General features: G+C 35.8%; 1 protein-coding gene across 3 annotated transcripts in view; it reads right to left on the bottom strand.

Annotated features, from left to right (window-relative positions):
* UCHL5 (ubiquitin C-terminal hydrolase L5) overlaps positions 1 to 23417 on the bottom strand; it is a 48861-nt gene that overhangs the window by 22390 nt on the left and 3054 nt on the right. For all 3 annotated transcript variants that reach the window (XM_003785604.3, XM_012802707.2, XM_023510759.1), the window contains exons 2-6: positions 17529 to 17592; positions 16080 to 16185; positions 733 to 858; positions 589 to 650; positions 382 to 512 (exon numbers count right to left, since the gene is read on the bottom strand). In XM_003785604.3, the coding sequence (XP_003785652.2) occupies positions 382 to 512; positions 589 to 650; positions 733 to 858; positions 16080 to 16185; positions 17529 to 17592 (489 nt within the window). The remainder of the gene's footprint in view (positions 1 to 381; positions 513 to 588; positions 651 to 732; positions 859 to 16079; positions 16186 to 17528; positions 17593 to 23417) is intronic.

Below are 23417 nucleotides of genomic sequence, written 5' to 3'. Positions count from 1 at the left end.
CAATTCCAAATAAAACTAAGAAATATTTCCTATCCCTTATCAACAGGTTGAAAATGGCAAGAATAACTTTTTAAGTTCGCTAAGAGTAGCTTTTAAAAGTTAAATGGAAAATAAAATATAAATTATGCAATCTGGGTAAAAATTTTTTTCTTATAGAAAAACCAAAAGCTTCAACTGAACTATAATAGTCAACATGTCATCCCCACATGCTATTTAATTGCACAAAATACTGATGATTTATGGTCTTCATGATTCTATAATACCTTGTAGTCATTTGTACCTTCAAACTGTAAGAAGCATTATGGTTACAGTGAAGGTAAATACCCAACTTTTTTTCACTTTCTGTCAAAAGTGAAATACCAGGAATAGGAACTGCATTACCTAAATCAATTGGTCCTTCTCTTAATCCATCTAATTCATACAGTCTTCCATTGACAGGAACATAACTGACAAAATGAAAAGCATCTTCTTCTTTTGCTGATGTTTTTGTATCAAATTCAAACATTTGTTGTCTACATCAAAGAAAAGAATTGTGAGACAAAGAAGCAAAGGAAGAAACAGTACCTACTTAATAAAAAGTCTCTTTACCTGGCAAAACTGTTGTGTACTTGTCGAATCACATCTGAATTGCTCAGTGCCAAGCCTTTCATCTAAAATAATTTTTAAAAATAGCCTATTAAAATAAGAACTAACACAAACCGGACAATTTAGGATTAAAAAGAATGTACTTACAGCTGCATCAAAACTTTGTGAAAATTCTTTAAACTCTGATAAAGTCTCTCCTAAATGGACATCTTGATGAGTGCAGTTCAACAACACACTTACTATGGCTTGAGTAGCACAAGCATTATTAATTACCTATAAAACACAAAAGTGAAGATATCAATTAATTTTTTAAGAAAAGTTTTTAACTGGTGACCAAGACCAAAAAACTCTGAGTCAAGTTAACAGATTTCAAATTTTATCTCACACAGTTTTAGCATAAACATAACACACATGTTAAATTTCAATTCTAGTCTATTTTTAGGAGTTTACTATAATTCTGGAGTTGAAGATTCTAGGAAACCAAATAAACCAAATGGACTCATAACATTAGTGAAAACCAATCCAGCTAGAATAACAAGACCCACCTTCTGGATCTAAGATGTAACTGAACTTGCCTCCCTCTCCTATTCACCTTTGACACTCATTTCTAACTCCCCAGATTTACCTCATATTTTAGGACCTAACACAAGCTTCAACTCAGCTATGTGGCCTTTGGAGAAATTCTGTAAAAACTCATGTTAGTTTCTACTCTCATCTGAATTCCCCAAAAGGGTATACATTGTCCACCTATTTTTTCACTCAATTACGTGTGGTCTTTATAGTGCTATCACCCATCAGTTAACTGTTCATCTAACAAATACGTGGACCTTACAGTCTGCTCCGAGGAGAAAACATTGAGATAGCACTTACTATGTGCCAGGTACTTTTCTAGGCACTTCACATGTATTATTTCTTTTAATCCTCTCAACATCCTATGAAGAAGGAGTAATATTATTATCCTCATTTTATATTTGTAAAAGCTGAGGCACAAAGAAGTTAAGTAACTTGCCCAAAGGCACACAGCTATGCAAGAGCAAGATAGTCTGGTTCTAGAATTTGTGCAACTGGCCATCATGCTAGGCTGGCTCTGTACAGATATAATACATGTGACCTCTCCAATAAGTTTATAAACTACTACAAACAACAGTTTCTTCCATACTCCCTCTAGCACCCACAGTACAGAGATCTGTGTGGACATCAGCAAGGTTAATCACAGAGTTAAATGATTTTTAAAAATATATGTTAGTCTTACTACATATATAATATTTTGTTATATTATAATTAAACCCCATTTTCTAATTAGTCTTTGCAATAATGCTAATTAGCTTATGAATTTATTTTTTAGTAAATTATTTTTATCCTGACCGATTTCAAAAGAAAATATTTCAATTATTTTCCCTCTTTAATTCTTATAAGTTCTCTACTTTTATGTTGCCAGAGCCTTTTAAGGTCTTATATACACCCACCAGTTATTGAATTTTTTTTAGTTAATTTTTGTTACTTATACATGTGTATATTAGGTTTCCACTTTTGCCTTTACAGAATTAAAAAGGCTAAATTTAATGACAATAACAATATTTAACATTAAGACTGAGAACAAAAACTTCATAAAGAACAAATGAAGATAAATACTTTAACTGATTAAAGTATTCTATAATAGACATACTTCTATCTGACAATGTGAATGTTACTTTCTTTGCTTTATTACTATTATTATTGCTTAATATTTTGTTACAGCAATCATCTGATTTCTTTTCTGAATGCATTTATCTTCAGTTATTGAATTTTTGACCGTGGTATATTTGAGAAACTCCTTGATAAGACTGCATTCTCCATTAGGGAACATTCTCTTACTCTCAATTCTCAGCAAATATAAATGATACCATTACAGTTCTGTAATTCCTCTTTTTAAGTATTTTGTGTTCAACACTGTCTTATAATTGATGAATTAGGAAAAGTAGTAGAAGATTTCGAATCCAATTAACATTGCTGCTGATTTCTATAAATATGCATTTTGATCTGAATTTGGATGAAAAATTTTCATACTAAAGAAGACTCAATAAATGTAACTGACTAAAACTTTACGACATTTATTCCTCCCTTCTCTTGAGCTAAAATTATCTAAGGTGAATTTACCTGGGAACAGGGATTACAGGAGTAGAATCAGGGGAAGTTAAAATTTATACTTATTCATACATTCTTTCAAAATCATGACACAGGTTGTGAGGCCACAGTAGAGATCATACTATCAAATATTTCTGTGATCTAAGAAATGCAAATCTGTAATCCATTACTTTGGTAATTTTTTTTAAAAAGTAGAAAAACTCCTGTATTTCTCTTTTGCTGTCAATAACAATTTACATTGTCCATGCTACAGCACATTTTGTGTGTACGTAAAGAATAGTAATTACAACGTATGTTGGTATAAGAGCAACTCTTCAAGTTTTAAAATGAGTTTAGTGCCATCAAGTGGTTATGCTATAAACAGTACAAAATTAGCAAAAAAAAAATGACAAAAAATGGATAGCTACTCATTCAAATATTTTCCAAACACCTGCAATGTGTCAATCACTTTGAAAAAGGCTAGACAAGCAATGAACAAGAAAGATGTGGTCCTTGTCCTCACAAAACTCACATAAAAAAAAAAATCACCTTACAGACATTATTTGAAAGAAGTTTAACTCATCATGCCAAAAACTATTGCAGTATAAATTATTTACATAACTTTTCAAACCTTTCCTCATCCTAAGTGTGTTATCTCATACTCTTGGTTTTAATATCTTTTCAGATAAAGTAGTAGAGTTCAATAATAAGGGCTGGCCCAGAAGCTTAAGAATTTGGTTTGAATTTCTTTGATGGGTATAATTTCTTTTCTTTTCATGGCATATTCAAAAGAATGAAGTAGATGCTCCGAGGCATGATACAAAAACACCTTAAAGTACTGCATATAAATTACACTCAACCTTCACTGAATCACAAATAATAAAATTTTAATCTTATTAATAGTCAAAGAAACAAGGTTGAGAACATAACTGTAGCTTCTTCCTAAAGGAAAAGTGGTGCTTTAAAAGGTATAAGAATTTGGAAAGAAATGCATACACACACAAAAAGATGAACAATAGAAAATTAAAATTGTAAAGGAAGGAATTATTTTAGACTGGAATAGACAGGTTTCTCTATGAAATTTTAAAAGGGCTTTGAAAATTTAGTAGGATCCAGAGAATAGAGAAGGAAATTCATTCTAAGAAGTGAGAAGAGTGTGAACAAAGGAATAAATTAAGATTGCATATTCAAGAGATAACAAGCATATCAGTTTGTTATTAGAATAGTTGTCGTCACAGCAGGGGTAATTCTTTTACCTTGTATATCATCAGCCTTGAGAAATTAGGAGTTTTCTCTAAGAGTTAAGAAATTTTGCATAAGAAAAAAATAATAAAAATAGTGCTTCACAAGAATCCAATATACTCAATTCTGATATGAGGACAACTGATACTACTACATAGTGGGAGGTGTTGGAATGGGTGAGTGGAGAGAGGGAATGAGGGAGAGGGGATGGGGGGGTCACAGTGTGTGACACACCTCTTAGGGGAGGGAATCAATTATAAGTGGGACAAATGCTTGCAGTGTAACCCAGTTCTTTGTATGCTCAATGATTCCCCAATAATAAAAATACAAATAAATAAAAAAATTAAAAAGTGCTTCAGAAAAATTCAGTTTAAGTCAATTTACAAGAAGGACTGCAGAGAGCTGGAAATCAAAATAAGCTCAGCTAAGTTTCTACCCTGAAGAAAGTATGAAATATATACTATGGTATAGTAATAAAATAAATAAAATCACTTTCACACAACTATGCAAGTAAGAAACCTAGAAGCCAGGAACATAACTACAAATAAAATAAACTTACAAAGAATAGGGAATACTAACAACCATATGTAACAATTTTGAAAACTTAAGCTGAAGAAAAGAAATCCTAAAAAAATATATCTTATCAGAACCAATTCAAGAAAAAATAAATATTCTGACTACTCTTTTAACTATCAAATGGAAACAGTAGTTAAAAATATTCTCACAGGCTCGGCGCCTGTGGCTCAAGCGGCTAAGGCACCAGCCACATACACCTAAGGTGGCGGGTTCGAATCCCCAGCCCGGGCCCGCCAAACAACGATGGCTACAACCAAAAAATGGCCGGGCGTTGTGGCGGGTGCCTGTAGTCCCAGCTACTTGGGAGGCTGAGGCAGGAGACTCGCTTGAGCCCAGGAGTTGGAGGTTGCTGTGAGTGTGATGCCATGGCACTCTACCCAGGGGGATAGCTTGAGGCTCCATCTCAAAAAAAAAAAAAAAAAATTCTCACAAAGAAAATACCAGGCCTAAATAGTTTTACAGACCAATTCTACCAAAATTTGATTCTAGATCACCTTAATTTTACATAAATTCTTCAAGACAATAAAAAAATACATAAATTCCAATTCATGAAGCCAGTATAACAAATATTAAAACTAGTCAAAGTTTCATTATAAGAAAGGAAAATTAAGGCACATTTCATTCATAATTATAGATGGAAACATTTTAAATGAAATATTACTATATTTAACCCAACTGTGCATAAAAGACAATGTATCATGACCAACTAGGCTCATCCAAGTATGGAAGAATAAAATAATATTAGGAAAATTCCTAACTGTATAATTAATTATAAGGGGCAATATAAATATGATCACCTCAATAGAAGCGAAAAAGCAGTTAGAAAAATTTAACATTATTTCATAAAAAGACACTTACTGATTATTAACAGAACTGCCTTACCTGAAAAAGAATATCCAAAAAAGAGAAAGAAAAAAAAAAAAAAACTGGAGTAAATGGGGAAATGGTAGAAGTATTCCCTTCAAAGTTACAAATAGTTTTATTGAAGGGCTGAGCCAATCAATGAGATAAAAAAAATAAATTAGAACCAAAAGAATTAGAAAAAAGGAAGTGAAACTGTCATTATTTGTAGTTAATAGAGTCATTTTGAGTGAATCCATCCTCATTCTCTGAAAAAAAGCCCAACAAACAAATTATCGCAGATAATAGAACAGTTAAGCAGGATGGCTAAAACTAATATTTTTTCACCAACAGCAACATCTAGAGAATGTAATTTAAGACAATTTATAATAATAGTAGATATCAAGGAACTAGAAGTAAATCTAACAAAAGATATACTTATAACATGTTAAAGACATCAAAGAACTGAAGTAGAGAGACACATTATGTTTGTGACTTAATATCATAAAGATATTATAATAATCATTTCCCCCCCAACTGATATCTACATTCAAAGCTATTCCAGTCAAAACTCCAATAGAATTTTTTATACAGCTTGATGATTCTGAAATTTACATGAAGAGCACAGGGCCAAGAATAACAAGGATATTTCTGAAAAAGACCAAAGAAGAGAAGATATCTATTAGATATCACAACTTAAAAAGAAGTGGAAGGAATTAAGACAGTTCAATAAATCAGCCTATGAAAAACAGTAGTCCACAAGCAAAAAGATAAAACTGAACTTCTACCTCACACAATATACCAAAACCAACTCCTGGTGATTTAATGACGTAAGAATAAAAGTGTAAATATGTACATAAATATCTTTTAAAAATTTCAGATATATAGTAATTTCTTAAACAAGATGCAAAAAGTATTGGCTCTAAAACATAAAATTTTATTCATCAAAAGACACCTCAAAGAAAGTGAAACAACAGGTGCCAACTGGGAGAAACAGCATCAAGATTATGTAAATAACTCCTACAAATTGGAAAGAAAAGCACATTAACCCCATCGAAAAATAGCATAAATAAGAATCGCACAGAGAAATATATGTGGCCACTACAGCATAGGAAGAGGATTTCAACAGGATCAGAGATTAGGAAGATATAAACCATGGTAACAATGAAGTAGCATTTTAGAACCACCTGAATGTCAAAACTTAAAAAGCCTAATTAATAATAGTATGCTTTGGAACATGCGATTTGTAACAACTTTTACACATTTCCTGTGGGAGTACAAATTGGAACAGTTCAGAAAACATTTTGATATTCTCTCCTAAAGTTGAATATTTACATTAGATGAAGTAGTCATTGCAGTCAGTTCTAGGTATATACTAGGAGAAATTTGCATAACTAAAATAGGAAATGTATAAAAATATTTGTGGTAGCACAATGCACAGGAATTCAAATGTAAAACCTAAATGATAATCTATAGAATAAGTAAACCAGTGTATGTTTATGGAATTGATATTATACAGCATGCAAAATAAATGAACTATCATAATGACTCTTAACAATACAATATTAAGTGAAAAAAGTCTCTCAAAATTACAGAGACATTTTTTATCAAGTTAAAATTTTATACACACACACCTACTACACCACTACACATGAAAGGTGTTAATACTTTACCTCCTCAGTACTATTCAGATCTGTTCACATCTATCTCTACTTCCAGTTTTTTATTCACTTTCCCAGGGACTTGTGCAAAAATTTGTTATCTCCTATTATCTATTCTTATGTCCTACACACTTAATTTTCAAAGGCATTCCCAACACAGTAGCCAAAATGATCTCTTTTAAATGAAAATCTGAGCATGCCACCCTTCTTAAAACACTTCACTTTCTGTTCTTCTAAGGATACAGACAAAAGTCTCAATCACAACCTAAAATATCCTCTATGATCTGACTTGTCTGCAGATGTATGTCTAGTTCTTTGATCCCTACTAACTATTGTCTTCAATTACATTTTCCAAGTAGTTGCTGTTGGTATAAAGAACTGCAATTCACTACAAATAACAGGCTGATAGTTGTTCTCCAATATCTATCTTCTTCTTACATAGGATTAGAGTACTCACATTTTATCTGGGCCTATGGCCACCTGGAATGAAGACAATTTTCCTACTTGCCATTTTGCCTAGCAATCATTTTGGAACATCAAGCAATGTTGGGAATAGAAGACGTGTGCAAAGGAGCAAACCAAAAGAGTCTGCAACCTTAATAACTCTTGAGTGCGGAAAAACAAAAACCCACACAACCACTTCTTATAAACTATTGTTTTTCTACACCTAACTGTGCCTATCCTAATATACAGCCTAATATTCAAGCTTCATACCTTACGACATCTCCCCTCTGCTCTCTATACCTCAGCTATGTTGGCCTTCTTCTAGTACCTTTTACTAGTCCTACTTATTTTTTCTATAAAGCTGTTATTAATTTAGAATGATTCTTTCACCTCTCTTCCCTAGTTAATACCTACTGAACCTTTTGATTTCACCTGAACTATCAATTACCTAGAGAAACTTTCTCAGAATTCTGTAACAAGGTCAAGTCCCATTTTTATGTGTGCAGTAAAGAACTTAAGCTGGCCCAAGGAAAAATCAGGCAAAAGCTTGCCCTTGGCTCCCGGGGAAGTGATCCCCAAGCATTTGAAAAGTCATGCCTGGGCTCAGCGCCTATAGCTCAACCGGCTAAGGCGCCAGCCACGTACACCTAGGGTGGCGGGTTCGAGTCCCCAGCCCGGACCCGCCAAACAACAATGACGGCTGCAACCAAAAAATAGCCGGGCGTTGTGGCGGGCGCCTGTGGTCCCAGCTACTTGGGAGGCTGAGGCAGGAGACTCGCTTGAGCCCAGGAGTTGGAGGTTGCTGTGAGCGTGATACCACGGCACTCTACCCAGGGGGATAGCTTGAGGCTCTGTCTCAAAAAAAAAAAAAGAAAAGTCATGCCTGAGAAAAATACCTGTTTATGGGGCTTTGGGCCACACTGATAATCTAATAATGTGACTTAGGAGTAGTCTTAACTGGGTCAACGTTAACAGCTCAACCTGCCATAGAGCTGGAGACTTGAAGTTAGCCACATGGGTGATCAACCAAGTCTATGTAACCAAAGCCCAGTAAAAGCTTTAGACACCAAGAATAAGATGAAATTTCTTAGATGGCAATACTTTGCACACTGTCACATGGCATTGCCAGGAAAGTTAGCACTGTCTGTGACACTCCTGGGAAAAGACAAGTGGAAGCTCCGCACGGGGAACTCTGCTGGACTCTCCTCCACCTGCCTCTTCCCTTGGCTGATTTTAATCTATATACTTTCAGTGTAATGTGACGTAAGCCACGACTGTGGGCTTAACAGCTTTTGGTAAGGTCTTTGAGTCTTTCTAGCAAATGATAGAAACTAAGAGTGGTCTTGAAGACCCAAAACCCTATAGTTAGTGTTCAAAGTGAGGGCAGTCTTGTGGGTGGTTCCCAAACTTCGTGACACAGTTCTCATTTCACTCCATGCAGTACTTATCACTAGTATAATTTTGCACTTGATTAACGCCAATCTCTTCCACTAATCTCTAAGCACACTAGAAGATAGGGATTGTGAAAGTTTTTCATTCTTCAAGCATCCGGCATAGCAGCTGGCACATTATAGGTACTCAATCATTCAGTCCCTAAAGACTGAATAAAATCAGACCAACCCAGTACCACTGCAGCATTATTTAGGCATGAATCACACCTTAACCTTCTCATCAATGAAATAGTAACAAGACAACAATGTTTTACAGAGAAGCATTACCAAATGTCAGTTTTGGATGCTCATATACAAATTGCAACTACTAGGATATAACTTCTTTCCTCAGTATTTCATAAATCATTGATTCTCTCTTCTCTCTCTCTCACACATGCATGCGAGCACGCACACACACGTGCCTCCAATTAAAGCATAAGATGGCCAGTGTTACTTCCCTAAAATGATGCAATTCCATGTATATGTCATTTAGTTAAGCAGTATAAACTTATAACTAAGGATGATCTAATTAATTTTTTAAAATTTCTGAATATGCTTAAAATTTCAGAGACTCTGGATTAGAAATCATTACCATGGTGTTTCTCTGAAAGGCTGGAGTAGAGATTGGACATGGCTTCCAATGGATCTCCAATTAAAGACAGTCATACAAGGGTACAAGTGAATCTTTCTAAAAGTAGAATATGAACATTTTAACACAATAACTAAGACAATGACATGAAGGCTATGTTAACCAGTTTGATGGAAGTGTTTCGGATTGCATGTGAAAACACCACACTGTACCCCAGAAGTGCATTAATGTACATAGTTACCATTCAATAAAATAAATAAATAAAGACAGTCATAAAGAAATAAGAATAAAAGGGAACAGAGGAAAAATAAGACCATGACATAAATTTATTCCAGATGACCTGCAAATACTTCAGCAGTCATTTGAACAGAATCCTTACCCTGATTTTTCAACAAGGGAAGAACTGGCCAATCAAATCCATCGTCTTGTGTGTGTAATTAATAACTGGTTTCAAAACAAAAGAGCCAAACTACCACTTAGAGAGAGACAGAGAATGTTTGCTACCTGGAATCAGAATAGGTTTTGTGTCCAAAGTCACCCACCTAGAAGCCACAAGGAATACTAGGTGGGATCTCCCAACCACAACACCCAGCAGGCCTCCTCTTGCACCCTCATGGGTACAGATGCCTATTCTTCTCTGGAGACACAGAGGATTCCCAGTGGTCTGGATCGCTGGAGTGATTCTGGTAGCTCCAGCAGTGAAACCAAGCTGTGCTTCTGAATATTAAGGTGAAAGAAGGGAACTTTCTACAAGCTATGTATCAGAAACCTTTCTTCCTGCTCCTATATCTTCTCTGTAGTAATTTGAGAGGAGCAGGCCTTAGACAGTGAAGGCCAGCCTACAAGTCCCCTCCTTCTGCACTGTCCGCAGTCTGCATCAGGAGACAAAGCCCTACTGTCATTACTATTTCAAGGACAACAACAGGGTGGCTGGGGATGTGATGTTCAGCCTCAGCAGCCTAAGGCTTATCAAGAGAAGCTGGTCTTCCAGGATCAAGGTCTAATGCACCTGAGTCCTAGGCTTTTAGAAGATAGCCCTGTTTCTGGAGCCAAAAATGGGGAATTAGTGCCTGGAAGGAAGGAATTAGGATTTACTTCTTAGCACTTAAGGTCAAAGTTTAGCCTCTGGAGATGACTGTCTTAGCATGTTTCTAGCAAGTGCTGGGACTCATTCTCTGGCAGGGGTACCTGGGACTTTGTGCAAGTGGGACTGTGAAATGAAATTACAGATGGCTGGGTGTGGTGGCTCACACATGTAATCCTAGCACTCTGGGAGGCTAAGGCAGAGGATTGCCTGAGCTCAGGAGCTGGAGATCAGCCCGAGCAAAGCAAGACACCATCTTTACAAAATAGAAAAACCAGGAGGTTGTGGCTTGAAGTCCCAGCTACCTCAGAGAATGAGACAAAAGGATCACTTGAGCCCAAGAGTTTGAGGTTGCTGTAAGCTATGATGTCATAGCACTCTGCTGAGGGTGATACAGTGAGACTCTGTCTCAAAACAAAACAAAAAGAAATGAAACTACAGATAAGACCCCAAGCTCTCCAGACAAGAAGGACTTCCTGCAGGTGACAGACATGGCCAAATTTAAAATAATGGGAGCAAAGCAGCCACGGAGGGGTATATGGAGCACCCTTAACATCAGAATCTCCCGGGGTGGCACCTGTGGCTCAGTGAGTAGGGTGCCGGCCCCACATACCGAGGGTGGTGGGTTCAAACCCAGCCCCGGCCCAACTGCAACAATAAATAAATAAATAAAAAGTATGTAAAAAAAAAAAAAAAAAAAGAGGTTTTTTAATAAAAAAAAAAAAAAAGAATCTCCCACCCCAGAAAAACACTCTATCTTCCATTTTAAAAGGCATCATGCCAACAGGGAGCTTAAGATGTTCAGAGACTACACCCAACCAGATAGGGGCATAACCCTGTATTAGCCCTCACCAAAGCTCTCAAGGGCCATAAAAAGAGCAGAACTTCACTAGCTAGAAACAGCTGTCTCCATAGACACCATTTTGCTGTTGCTACTGATCAGTACCCAGCATCTACCCTCGAAAGCTCTGCCAAAATCAAGGATTCTGCCTTGACAACCATCTCAGCATTATTGTCCATATCCCATTCCTTGGATTGGTGTGTTAACCCCTTTCCGGTCCCCTTTTCTCTTGATGTTAAATGTTACTTCAAGGAAATTTTAATCTACTACATATGTTGATTAAATATGTATATATATAAAAAGAAATCATTACCATAAGCCCTTACAACCTTAAACTAAGGATTACACATTTATGTAGGATATACTATAAACTCCTTGCATAGGCTCACAAGAGTTGAATACTAACATGACTTACAAATATTATCAGGGAATTATTACCTTACCACTTTAATAAAAACTGTTAACATAATAAAGTACAGTGATATTATTGGGGAATCACTAATCTGACATTTTAATAAAAGCTGCTAGATTAACATAATACAAGTAAAACACTAAATTACAGTAAGACAGAAATGTAACACAGAACTAGAAAAATATTAAGAAACTCCAGAAATTAAAAAATTCACCCACACATGCATGAATGTAACCAAGATCTATGTGTATTTGACTTAATACAATTTTTAAAAAATTAAAAAAAATTCATACTCTTGTATCATATTTTTTCCTTATGAAGTATTTTCTTGTACCTTAAAAATACTTAGACTTCTATAAACCAGACATCATTAGTGTCTCGGTATTAGTGAATTCCAGCATCTTTGTTGGAATATTCCTAAACATAAACAGTTCAATCTCCATTTATTAGATGCTCACTAAGTGCCACAAGGACTGCATATAAAAACAAAATCCATGATGTCCATATTTACAGTTTAACATGAACATATACAATTAAATATAGCCACATATATGTGGAAAAATTTGTAAAAATGTAATGTTTTCAGAGGTTATCTCTAAAGTAAGTTATAAGGTATTTTTATTTTCTAGATAACTCATTTTATAATGCTTAAATTTTTATAATGGGCATAAATTCCTATATATACTAAAAAAAGTAAAATTTTTTTAAAAAGGAGAAAAATCGGGCGGTGCCTATGGCTCAGTGAGTAGGGTGCCGGCCCCATATACCGAGGGTAGTGGGTTCGAACCCAGACTGGCCAAACTGCAATAAAAAAATAGCTGTGCCTTGTGGTGGGCACCTGTAGTCCCAGCTACTCGGGAGGCTGAGGCAAGAGAATTGCCTAGGCCCAAGAGCTAGAGGTTGCTGTGAGCTGTGACGCCATAGCACTCTATCACGGGTGATAAAGTGAGACTCTGTCTCTAAATAAAAAAAAAAAAAAAAAGGGAGAAAAATCACCTGAAGGACTTTTAAAAGTATCTCTCCTGTATCTTTTCTCTACTACTCAGATCTTAGACTTTAGAATTCACAAACTGTGATTTTAAAATTATAGTATTAAGTACACAGATAAATAATTACACGAATATTGCAATGATAAATGGGATTATTTGTGTTAGAGAAATAATTAGAAACTCAAAATCTTGACCCTTAAAAAATTAGTTAAGTAAATTACAGAACATTTATACAAATAATACTTTTAAAAGAAGCAGTATAGTGATAAGTAAGGTTAAGAGTACAGACTTTAGAGCCCAAGTCCTTGAGTTTGCACCCCAGCTCTGCTGTTTGTTACTACAAACAAATTAATAATTTAAAAAATATATAAAAACACTTAAGACTTTCCTAAATGAGGCCGGGTGGAGCGGCTCATGCCTATAATCTCAGCACTCTGGGAGGCCTAGGCAGGTGGAATGTTTGAATTAAATATAGCCATATATATGTGGAAAAATTATAAAAATGTAGTATGTTTTCATATTACAGGAATTCAAGAGCAGCCTGAGCAGGAACCAGACCCCATCTCTACTAAACCAGAAAAATTAACCAGGCATGGTGGCACGTGCCTATAGTCCCAGCTACTTGGGAGGCGGAGGCAAGAGGATCTCTTGAGCCTAAGAGTTTGAGGTTGCTGTGAGCTATGATGACACCACAGCACTCTACCCAGGGAGACAGAGTGAGACTCCATCTCAAAAAAAGAAAAAGAATTTGATAAACGGTAACTAATATTTGTTATGTGTACTGAAATGAAACAAAGTCAACTTTTTATTAAGTGAAAAAAGATAGAAAATACTTTGAATAATCCAATTTTAGTAAAAATTTATAAGGAAAATATGTTAGCATATGATTAGAAAATGTGGGAGATAGAAGGACATGCAGAATCACAAACTTGGGTTTTAGACCTGGGTTTAAGTTCTGGATCTACCACATAGCATCTGTGTGACCTCAGGCTAACAATTTTTCAAGGCCTCTATTTCTTCAAATATGAAATGAGGATAACAAATATCAGAGGGTTGCTAAAAGAATTAAATAAAGAATATATCTAATGCCCAATATATGGCACATAATAAGAGTGGTAAATGTTAGCTATTCTTGGTATATTTATCATTATAATTGTCATTGTGGGATTACAAGGGTATTCACTTTCATCACTACATATACACATATTTCTGTAATGCAAGTTCTACTATTAGGAAAAAAAAAGGACACATTTTTAAGCATACAATAATAAAGTCATATTTTCCTTAAAGTAAAAAAAAGCTTTAATTTTTCTAAAAACATTCAATTCAAAAAAAGTCAGAGGAAATGGAAAGAAGCAATATAGTAAGAGAAAAAAGGAAAACAAGTTACTTGTAGAACAGCAAAGGCTTTATTTCAAGGGCAGCAATAAAAATTAAGTAGTTTTATTTTTCTACTTTCTAAAGGTTAACCAGCAAGCCAATTGTGTGGGGGTCTCAGAATTAAGTGCAATTTTCAAACAGATGAAATCATACTTGGATTTCAAACTAATTAATCAAAATAATCATTCTCTTTTTCAGTTTTTCCAAACAACAAGTCAGATATATGAAGGCATCTAATAATGGGAGTTGAAACTTTTTATTTTCCTAATCATTCTCAAGTGTGGTCCATGGATTTCTAGGAATCCCTAAGATCCTTTACAAAACTGTTTCCATCACAATTCTAAGAAAGTTTTTTCCTTTCTCCCTGCTTTTCCATCTGTACTGTTGGCACAAAAATGACACGATAAAAAACTACTAGCATTTTAGCATAAATCTAGGCAGTGGCATTAAATTATTATACTTCATTGACATATACATGCAGTAAAAAAGTAAAATAAAAAGTCGGTTTAACTCAAAAATGTGTTCGACAAAGCAATAAAAGTTTATTTTTATTAAATTTCTATTTCACAGTACAAATCTTTAATATTTCATGGAATGAAACAGGATGACAAATAAAGAACTCCTGCTGCATACCAAAACACACCAGTTATCTCACGGAGAGGAACCTGGGCAATCTAGATGTGAGCTAAATTGGCAGCTTTTTTCTCAGAACATCATTTTTACTTGAAAGAACAAATGACAGACAAATATGGTTTTCCAGATAAGTCTGTTTGGCAGATATTTGGTTCAAAAATCAATGAAATCAGTTTGTGGCTTCAGGGAAAACACCTAATGGTATTTGCTGTTATTGCTAAAATTTAACCTTTGAAGTGAAAATTAGAATTTATAAAACTTAGATCCAATACCATGATCTTAAAAATTTCTTGATGCTTAATCATACATATTAACAAATGTGACTTCTTGTCCAATCATATCATTGTCAAATCATATCAAATGTAGAAGATGTGCATAAATGGGTAAGTTTTCCAAATGATCAGTGCACAATCTTATAAAATCATGCAGGAACAAAAGACCCATTTAAAGGGCAACATAATCCTAAGGATTTTAAGAAAAGGAGTTTACAAAGTACAATTTAAATTGCAACTAACTTTTAAGGAAGCAACACTTTCTCATGGTATCAAAGAATATCTCATTTACCAGAAAAAGATAATGCTCCTCTCTACACATATATGTGAGACTCAACTTTCTTTAGATATTTCAATCAAAAGCAAAACAAAACAAAACAAAAACACTACAACTGACAGAATGAGGTAGCAGGTAGGAGAATCCAGCTGCTTACTACTAAGCTAGACATTAGAAAGATGCCAAAAAATGTGAACAATATACACTTCTGAGTCTCACTCTGTGGCCCTAGGCTAGAGTGCCATGGCATTAGACTAGCTCACAGCAACCTCAGACTCCTGAGATCAAGCAATCCTCTTGCCTTAGCCTCTGTAGCAACTGGAACTATAGGCACCCTCCATAGCCCCCAGCTAATATTTTTTTCTTATTTTTAGTTGAGACTGGGTCTTGCTCTTGCTCAGGCTGGTCTTGAACTCCTGAGTTCAAGCATTCCTCCTGCCTCGGCCTCCCAAAGTGCTGGGATTACAGGTGTGAGCCACCACACTCGGCCTAATTAAATATTTTTAAATGTTTATTTTAATGTCTAATATGATAAATATTGATCCATAATCCCATCAACAAAAGCTCTTTGGGGAATCTCAATAATACATAAGAGTACACAGGGGTGCTGAGACAAAAAAGTCTGAGGATTGCTATACTAAGAGGCACACAGTAGTAAACTAGAGCCCTATTTATAAAAAGGATTGCTCTTGAGACTTTTCAGAGTATCCCAGGACCATACCTGCTTAGCGAAAAATATTGTGTCAAGTCTGGAGTCCTGAACCACAGAACCTGCTGGTTCTTCTCCTGGCTGCCACTTGAAAAGAAAAATTAACCCATGAACTGGCCTATAAAATAAAACACAAATTAGTGACACCAAACCCTGCTTCTTCTATGATACACTGTTAATATATGAAATTTTAGTCACTTATTTAACAAATATGATGCAAATGAAGTAAATTAATATGAGAAAATTCTAAAAGATGGATATTGCAATTCATAGTCTTTAGCATATTGTCTTATAAAAGTTAATAAAACTTAAAATTACACCAGTTACAAAAAATTACAATGAAAAGTTTATCCTCAGATCTGTGGACTCTCATTTCTACCTTATATAACTTTACTTAAAAATTAGAACACAGTAAATCTAGAAGAAGCTGTTAACCTTGAACTGAATTCCAAGATACATGAATAAAGTTCATGCAGGATTTTTACAGATAAATGGTTGATAGACTATATATAACTTATATTAAACATAGGAAGCCACCTTCAGGTATCATGAGATTCATGCACGATTCCTCATATTATAATATGAATGAATATTGTCACCTCATACATAATGAAGTCATCTACTTTCCTAAAGGAACTGTTCCTGAGCATGAAACATAAAATCACTACTTAGATTCTCTACAGTCTTTCACAACTGTCTTACACTCAACAAAAATCTTTCCTATCTTTTTAAATACAGTTCAAATGATGCATCTTCAATTAAGTCACTGATCTGAGCCAGAATTGACCCCATTCCATTTAAAGTGATTGTTCTTTTGGTGGGGAAGAGGAAAGGAGGAGGCAGCAAACCACCTTATCTCCTTCTTACTATTAAAAATAGTTGCCATATCCCTAAGCCCCGATTTTCCCTGTTAAAGCCTATTCCTTGTCCCTATTCCAAAATTTCAAGAATTCTCTCACCAGCGAAAACTCCTGTAGAAGGGAGCAGGGGAAAGTTCTTCCAGGAATCAACATTTGAAACTTGAACTGCAACTTCCCCAAGAAGCAATGTGATAATGTATAGATATGAATTACTATTAAGATATAGTTTCTATTAAATATGCTTTTGTAGACTGACCTATCATTCATGTTTTTATGTTAAAATATGTTGCATGTTCTAACACTATTGATAGATAAGTGAATTTTGTGACAAATCAACTAGTCAGTACTATGTAAACATGGAATTAAAGAGATGGTTTTGAATCCCTTGCACATTACTTACCTATTAACCTCAGATTCTTGGCTATAAACTGAAAATAATAATACTCATCTCATAGGACTGAAAAGAAACTTAAAGCAGATAATGTAGTCTGCCTAGGGTAAGCCAAGTAAAATAAATTTGAGTATGCTTTAAATGTCTGCTGAAGTATAGACATAATACTTTTTTTTAGACATATTTTTAACACAACTAAATTACACTTACTTTAGTTTTTCAAAATTTTCAGGCTCTAAACTCCATATTTCTTCTACTTGGGCTCCTCGGCAACCTGAAAGAAAAAATTATCTTCTTCACAAAACAAAATTAATTCATTTTTTTCTTTACTAATAATTATTAACCAAAATGAAACGCCCAAGTGATGGCAATGAGATATGACAAATTAAAATGGTAAAACTGATAAAGCTCACAGTCAAATTCTATTGCATCCTTTAATATTTCTCAATTATTTTCAAAGGCAGTATATTACTTTCACAGTTTTAGAATGTTTCAATAGTTTATTGTCATTGATCACCTCCCTACGATTGTTCCTTCTGACTCTCTCAATCTCTGGTTACTCTTCACACACTTTTCCCTCATCTATTAAGTCTCTTGAGCTGTCTTTACAGTCTTCTTTTTTCTGACTGTGCACCTCTGGGGGAGAGGGGAGTAAATAACTACCACTGAACAGGGACTTTCAAATCACACGTTTAGTTCTGATTCTTTTCCTAAATTACAATTGTATATTTTCAACTACCTCAGAGTCACCTCCCCTTCTCCCCTACCCAAATATGCTCTTCTTCTAGGGCAATGGTTCCCAACTAAGGTGACTGTACCCACCAGGGAACATTTGGCAATGTTTGAGACTTATTGTCCCTGGCATTGGGATGGTTTGCTACTGACATCTAGTGGGCAGAGGCCAAGCATATAGATAAACATCCTGAGAACAAAGAATTATCTGGCACACATCTGTAGTGTGCAGCTACATAGGAGGCTGAGGCAGGAGGATCATATAAGCCCAGGAGTTTGAGGCTGTAGTTAGCTATGATGATTCCACTACACTCCAGTCTGGCAAACTGAATGAGACCCTGTCTTAAAAAAAAAAAAATTATCTGGTCCAAAATGTCACCACTGTAAAAGTTGAGGACTCTTGTTCTAGTAGCATGTATCACAGTAATAGTGTAGAGTTTAGAGAAGTGTCCTCTATACTGCCAGAGTTTTAATCCTGGCTCCTCCCTTTACTATCTATATGATCACTGAACGTTTTCCATTCCTCACAGGCACCACACTATTGTGAGGAATGAACGAGATAATGCATGAGCTACATTTAATATGGTACCCAGCACACCCTAAGGGTCCACCATATGGTTAGCTAGAATTATCATCAGAATAACAAAAGACAACCACATTTACTAGGGTCTTTCATATCTTTTATATAAAGTGCTTTACATGCATTTTCTCCAATTCTTTAAAGGTAAGATAATGAAAGAGGTTTTGGGTATTGAGTGGTTTGCCTACATTGTCTACAGCTAGTATGTTCCAGAAAACTAATTAAAATCTACATCTGATTCCAAAGTGTTGGCACATTCTAATATTCCAAATTATTTTCAAGTGAGAGCTATAGAAGCCTTTACAACACCTAAAAAAAATAATGGTTTTGTGGGGTTTCAGTGTGTGACACACCTTTTAGGGGCAAGACACAATTATAAGAGGGACTTTACCTAATAAATGCAATCAGTGAATCCCCAAATAATAAAAAATGAATTCCCAACAATAAAAAAAAAGAAAAAGAAATAAACAATGGTTTTTTTAAATATAAAAGTTGAGTGAACCAACAATGTGACTTTGGGCTTCACATCATGCTGTTTCTCTGCCCTGTTCAGCAAACCCCTTAAGGGTCCACTCTAGTATTAAAGATACAGGTACAAGGAGTGTTACTACATGCTTTGGAGTGAAGAACTGGAGAAAAACTGAATGTCTAGCAAGAGACTGACAGTAGTGGAAATTCACATATATCAATTTGGAAAAATCTCACATACATCTGAACCTATGTTTGTATGAGTGTCAAGAAGGGAACGGGAGGACACTAAGGCAAGTGTTAACAGTAATAACTCCGAAGGGAAGCCAACCATTAAAAACAAAAGCCAAACATTAAAACATTCTTCATACCTTACAACCATGAACAACAACAAAGTCCACTGAATAAAGGTGTCCCCAGTTCTTCTGCATAGGTGGAATTTCAAGTCGTAACATTGTTTAAATAATCTCACATTAAATATATACATACCTCTTTATGGAAGGAAAATAAACTACTCAACTATTATCTATCTCCTTAAATATGTTAAATATTTAATACAGCATGGCATAATCAGAAGAGAAATAAGCAATGACTCAGGAGACCTAGATTCTAATCTCAGAACTGCCTCCAAGTTCTTAAACTTGAGGAAGAATACCATTTCCTTTAACCTCTCTTTCTTTGTATATGTGTAAAACAAAGATACTACCTGCTTTATCCAAACTACAAAATTCTCATGAGATATATAAGGTTTTCAAACACCAACCACTAAGAATCATTTAATACAGACTCACTTAATATACATATATTAAATAAGGTGGGAAGGAGAGAAGGTTTTTAAAAGTTAATGGATTTACCAAGTTATCTTCTGTGTGTCAAGCATGGTACTAGGCCCTGGCAAGGACAGAAATTAATAAATTATTGCCACAATACTTAAAAACCTCACAACATAGCAGGAAATAAGCGCATGCGATTCAAAGACAGTGTAGCACGCATAAATTACATATGAAGGGTACACAGGATGTGTTTGAGAAGTTTAGAGGTAGGAAAGAACATTCCCATGTGTGCTGGTCAGAAAAACTGTAATGGATAATTGACCTGGGTCTTAGAAAGGACTATCATATGATTTGTCATCCAAAACAGAACACTGTTGCAGAGTGAAAGAGGGAGCTAAAATTAAAACATTTTGAAATATTTATGATATGGCAGGGCTATAAAATAATTCTATTCAGAAACTAATTTCAAAAATAATTCTCTTAAAAATATACCCATAACATTCCTCTGCAAGAAGAGTACTCTTGTGAGCGCTCCCAAACTGTTGCCAAGTGCCTTAAATTTAATTTCCTGCTAGGTAACCATACAACAGACGGTTCTGACAATAATCTGTCGTTCCCCTAACCTCACTGACAAGTCCATCAGAAGCAGCAGGGATGATCCTAGCTTCTGCTCTTCCCACAAAAAACACTCCTAGGTATCTTCCTCAACACCATTCTCAGTCTTTCCATGGGACAGATAAATTCCATCAATGAGCAATGTGACCAAATAGGAGAAACTACATTGAGAGCCATCAAGCAGTCTCTCCAAAAATAAGGGCCAGATCAATTATTTGAACAGAATTGGGAGCCCCAAATTGGAAGCACTGTTAACTTGTACCTCTAAATTGTGTTGGTCCTATTTGGGGGGCTCCAACAATTATAAGCAATACTTGCTTCCAAGGGCACCATATGCACTCCCAAGACTATAGTCTACTTCTTGGGTGAAAGCCAGGCATTAACCTGCTTGTCTCCTCAAAAATAAGGTGAAATTCACTTTACAAACAGCCATCATAGGCCTTCACGTTAAAAAAAAACAAACTTTGTACCGAAAAGTCATTCAAATCTACCTTTATTTACAAGTCAAAGTTGTTAAAGATGGAATTATCTAGACCTTCCCCTGTGCACACCTAAGTAGAATCTGCAAAAATCACTAATACACCCTTTTGTACCTGGATTAACAGCTTGAGCTAAGAAGAAAGGTCACTACAAAAACTTTAAAATACTTCCTGGCTTTCTAATGTAAGTACAAGAGATAAATTAAACAGATTTGGTACCAACCCTGTCAGTCAGGTCAGATTGATCAGAATGGCTGAGTGAATAGACTATTTTACGTGGAAAGAAAGGGTGGATATTTTGGGGACAAAATTCTCAATGGGTTTCTTCTATTTCTACATGTCTTTTGAGAAAAATTATTAACTTTGCTCTAGACTATCTTTTCAAGGTTGTTCATATAGTAAGCAGGCTTGGAAGACAGAGATAAGTATCTCTCTGGAGCAGAGGAAATACTTATTTGCTGTCCAAGATAATAAATATAACATCTCTCTAGAAGAAAAGGTTGAGCAGGTTTGCTACTAATCCCGTTATAAGATTAGAGAGTTCCCTAAGGTCAGAGTTCCTCAGTTATATATACTGTGTGTGCAGTCTTCAGGGAACTTGAGTTTGCCTCCATCCCCATGGAGGAAGAGAAGACAGCAAATGAGTAAATGTAATCTTTTGCCACCTACCAGACAAGTAGTAAAATCCTTTATCTATAAACCAAAAGTTGCCTACTAGCATCTATGAAACTGGCAAGCCAACTTGTTAACTGGCAAGCAGAATAGAATCCAACAGTTTCTTTTTTTTTTTGAGACAGAGCCTCAAGCTCTCCCCCTGGGTAGAGTGCCGAGACATTATAGCTCACAGCAATCTCCAACTCCTGGGCTCAAGCGAGTCTCCTGCCTCCACCTCCCAAGTAGCTGGGACCACAGGCGCCCGCCACAATGCCCAGCTGTTTTTTTGGTTGCAGCCGTCGTTGTTTGGCGGGTTCGGGCTGGGGATTCGAACCCACCACCTTAGGTGTACGTGGCTGGCACCTTAGCCGGTTGAGCTATAGGCACCGAGCCCCAACAGTTTCTTAAAATGAAAGTTAAGGTCATTGCTTTATCATAGGAAAGGTAAATACACTTTCTATTACTCTGAATTGGATGGAAATAGATGTTTACAGCTTCTATTTTTTTATTAGTAGACTATCACAGTTTGTTCTGGCATATTTATGTATTACATATGTACCATATTGATTAATAGTTACTTAATAAAAAAAATTTCCTTGACTCAGTGCCTTAGCTCAGGGGTAAGGGTGCTGGCCGCATGCACCAGGACTGGTGGGTTCAAACCAGGCCAGGGCCTGCTAAAACAACAATGACAACAATAACAAAAAAATAGCCGGGCATTGTGGCAGGCACCTGTAGTCCCAGCTACTTGGGAGGCTGAGGCAAGAGAATTGTTTAAGCCCAAGAGTTTGAGGTTGCTCTGAGCTGTGATATCATTGCACTCTACAAAGGGCGACATAGTGAGACTCTGTCTCCAAAAAAAAAAGTTTCGTGGGCAGTGCCTGTGGCTCAGTGGGTAGGGCGCCCGCCCCATATACCGAGGGTGGCGGGTTTGAACCCAGCCCTGGCTAGCTAAATCAGCAGTGACAACTGCAACAACAACAACAACAACAACAACAACAACAAGCCAGGCATTGTGGTGGGCACATGTAGTCCCAGCTACTCAGGAGGCTGAGGCAAGAGAATCACCTAAGCTGAAGAGTTGGAGGTTGCTGTAAGCTGTGATGCCATAGCACTCTACCAAGGGCGACAAAGTGAGAATCTGTCTCAAAAAAAAAATTCTCCTTAATCCTAGCCCTCTGGGAGGCCACGGTAGGTGGACTGCATGAACTCGGGAGTTCGAGACCAGCCTGAGCAAGAGCAAAACTCACTCTCTGCTAAAATAAATAAAATAAAATAAAAATAGAAAAACTAGTGGGGCAGTGGGGCAGTGTGGCAGGCACCAAAAATCAAGATACTCGGGTTGCTGTAAGCTACAAAGCCACAGCACTCCACCTAGGGCAACAGAGTGAGACTCTTGTCTCAAGAAAGGAGAAGAGAAGACAAGAGAAGAGAAAAGAAACTTACCAAAAAAAGTTTATTAATAAAAACTTTGTTTTAATATATTATATGCCACCAATCTTTGTATTTCTATCTTTACCACATCCACAATTAATTTCCCCTCAATGATGGAACTTATCCTAAATGAATTTACAATAACACTCACAGATACTTCACTTTTAAAATAAGCAACTTCTAAACTTTTTAATGCATGTATTAGATGGAAAAAAATGAAAATCATTGAAATGACCAGAATAAACTGATTATCTCTTTGTAGCATTTGATAAGACTATCATCACTTAACTTTTCGCAAAGTTCTTCTGCCAGTGAAGCCAATTCATTAACAGTTATTGCTTTCTTTTTCTTTGTTTTTTTTTTT

This window comes from Otolemur garnettii, unplaced genomic scaffold (genome assembly GCF_000181295.1).
Source record: "Otolemur garnettii isolate 467f Iridium unplaced genomic scaffold, OtoGar3 scaffold00016, whole genome shotgun sequence".
NCBI classification, from domain to species: Eukaryota; Metazoa; Chordata; class Mammalia; order Primates; family Galagidae; genus Otolemur; species Otolemur garnettii.
The sequence above is the reverse complement of the archived record's forward strand: the minus strand, read 5'-3'. Positions and strand labels throughout refer to the sequence as shown.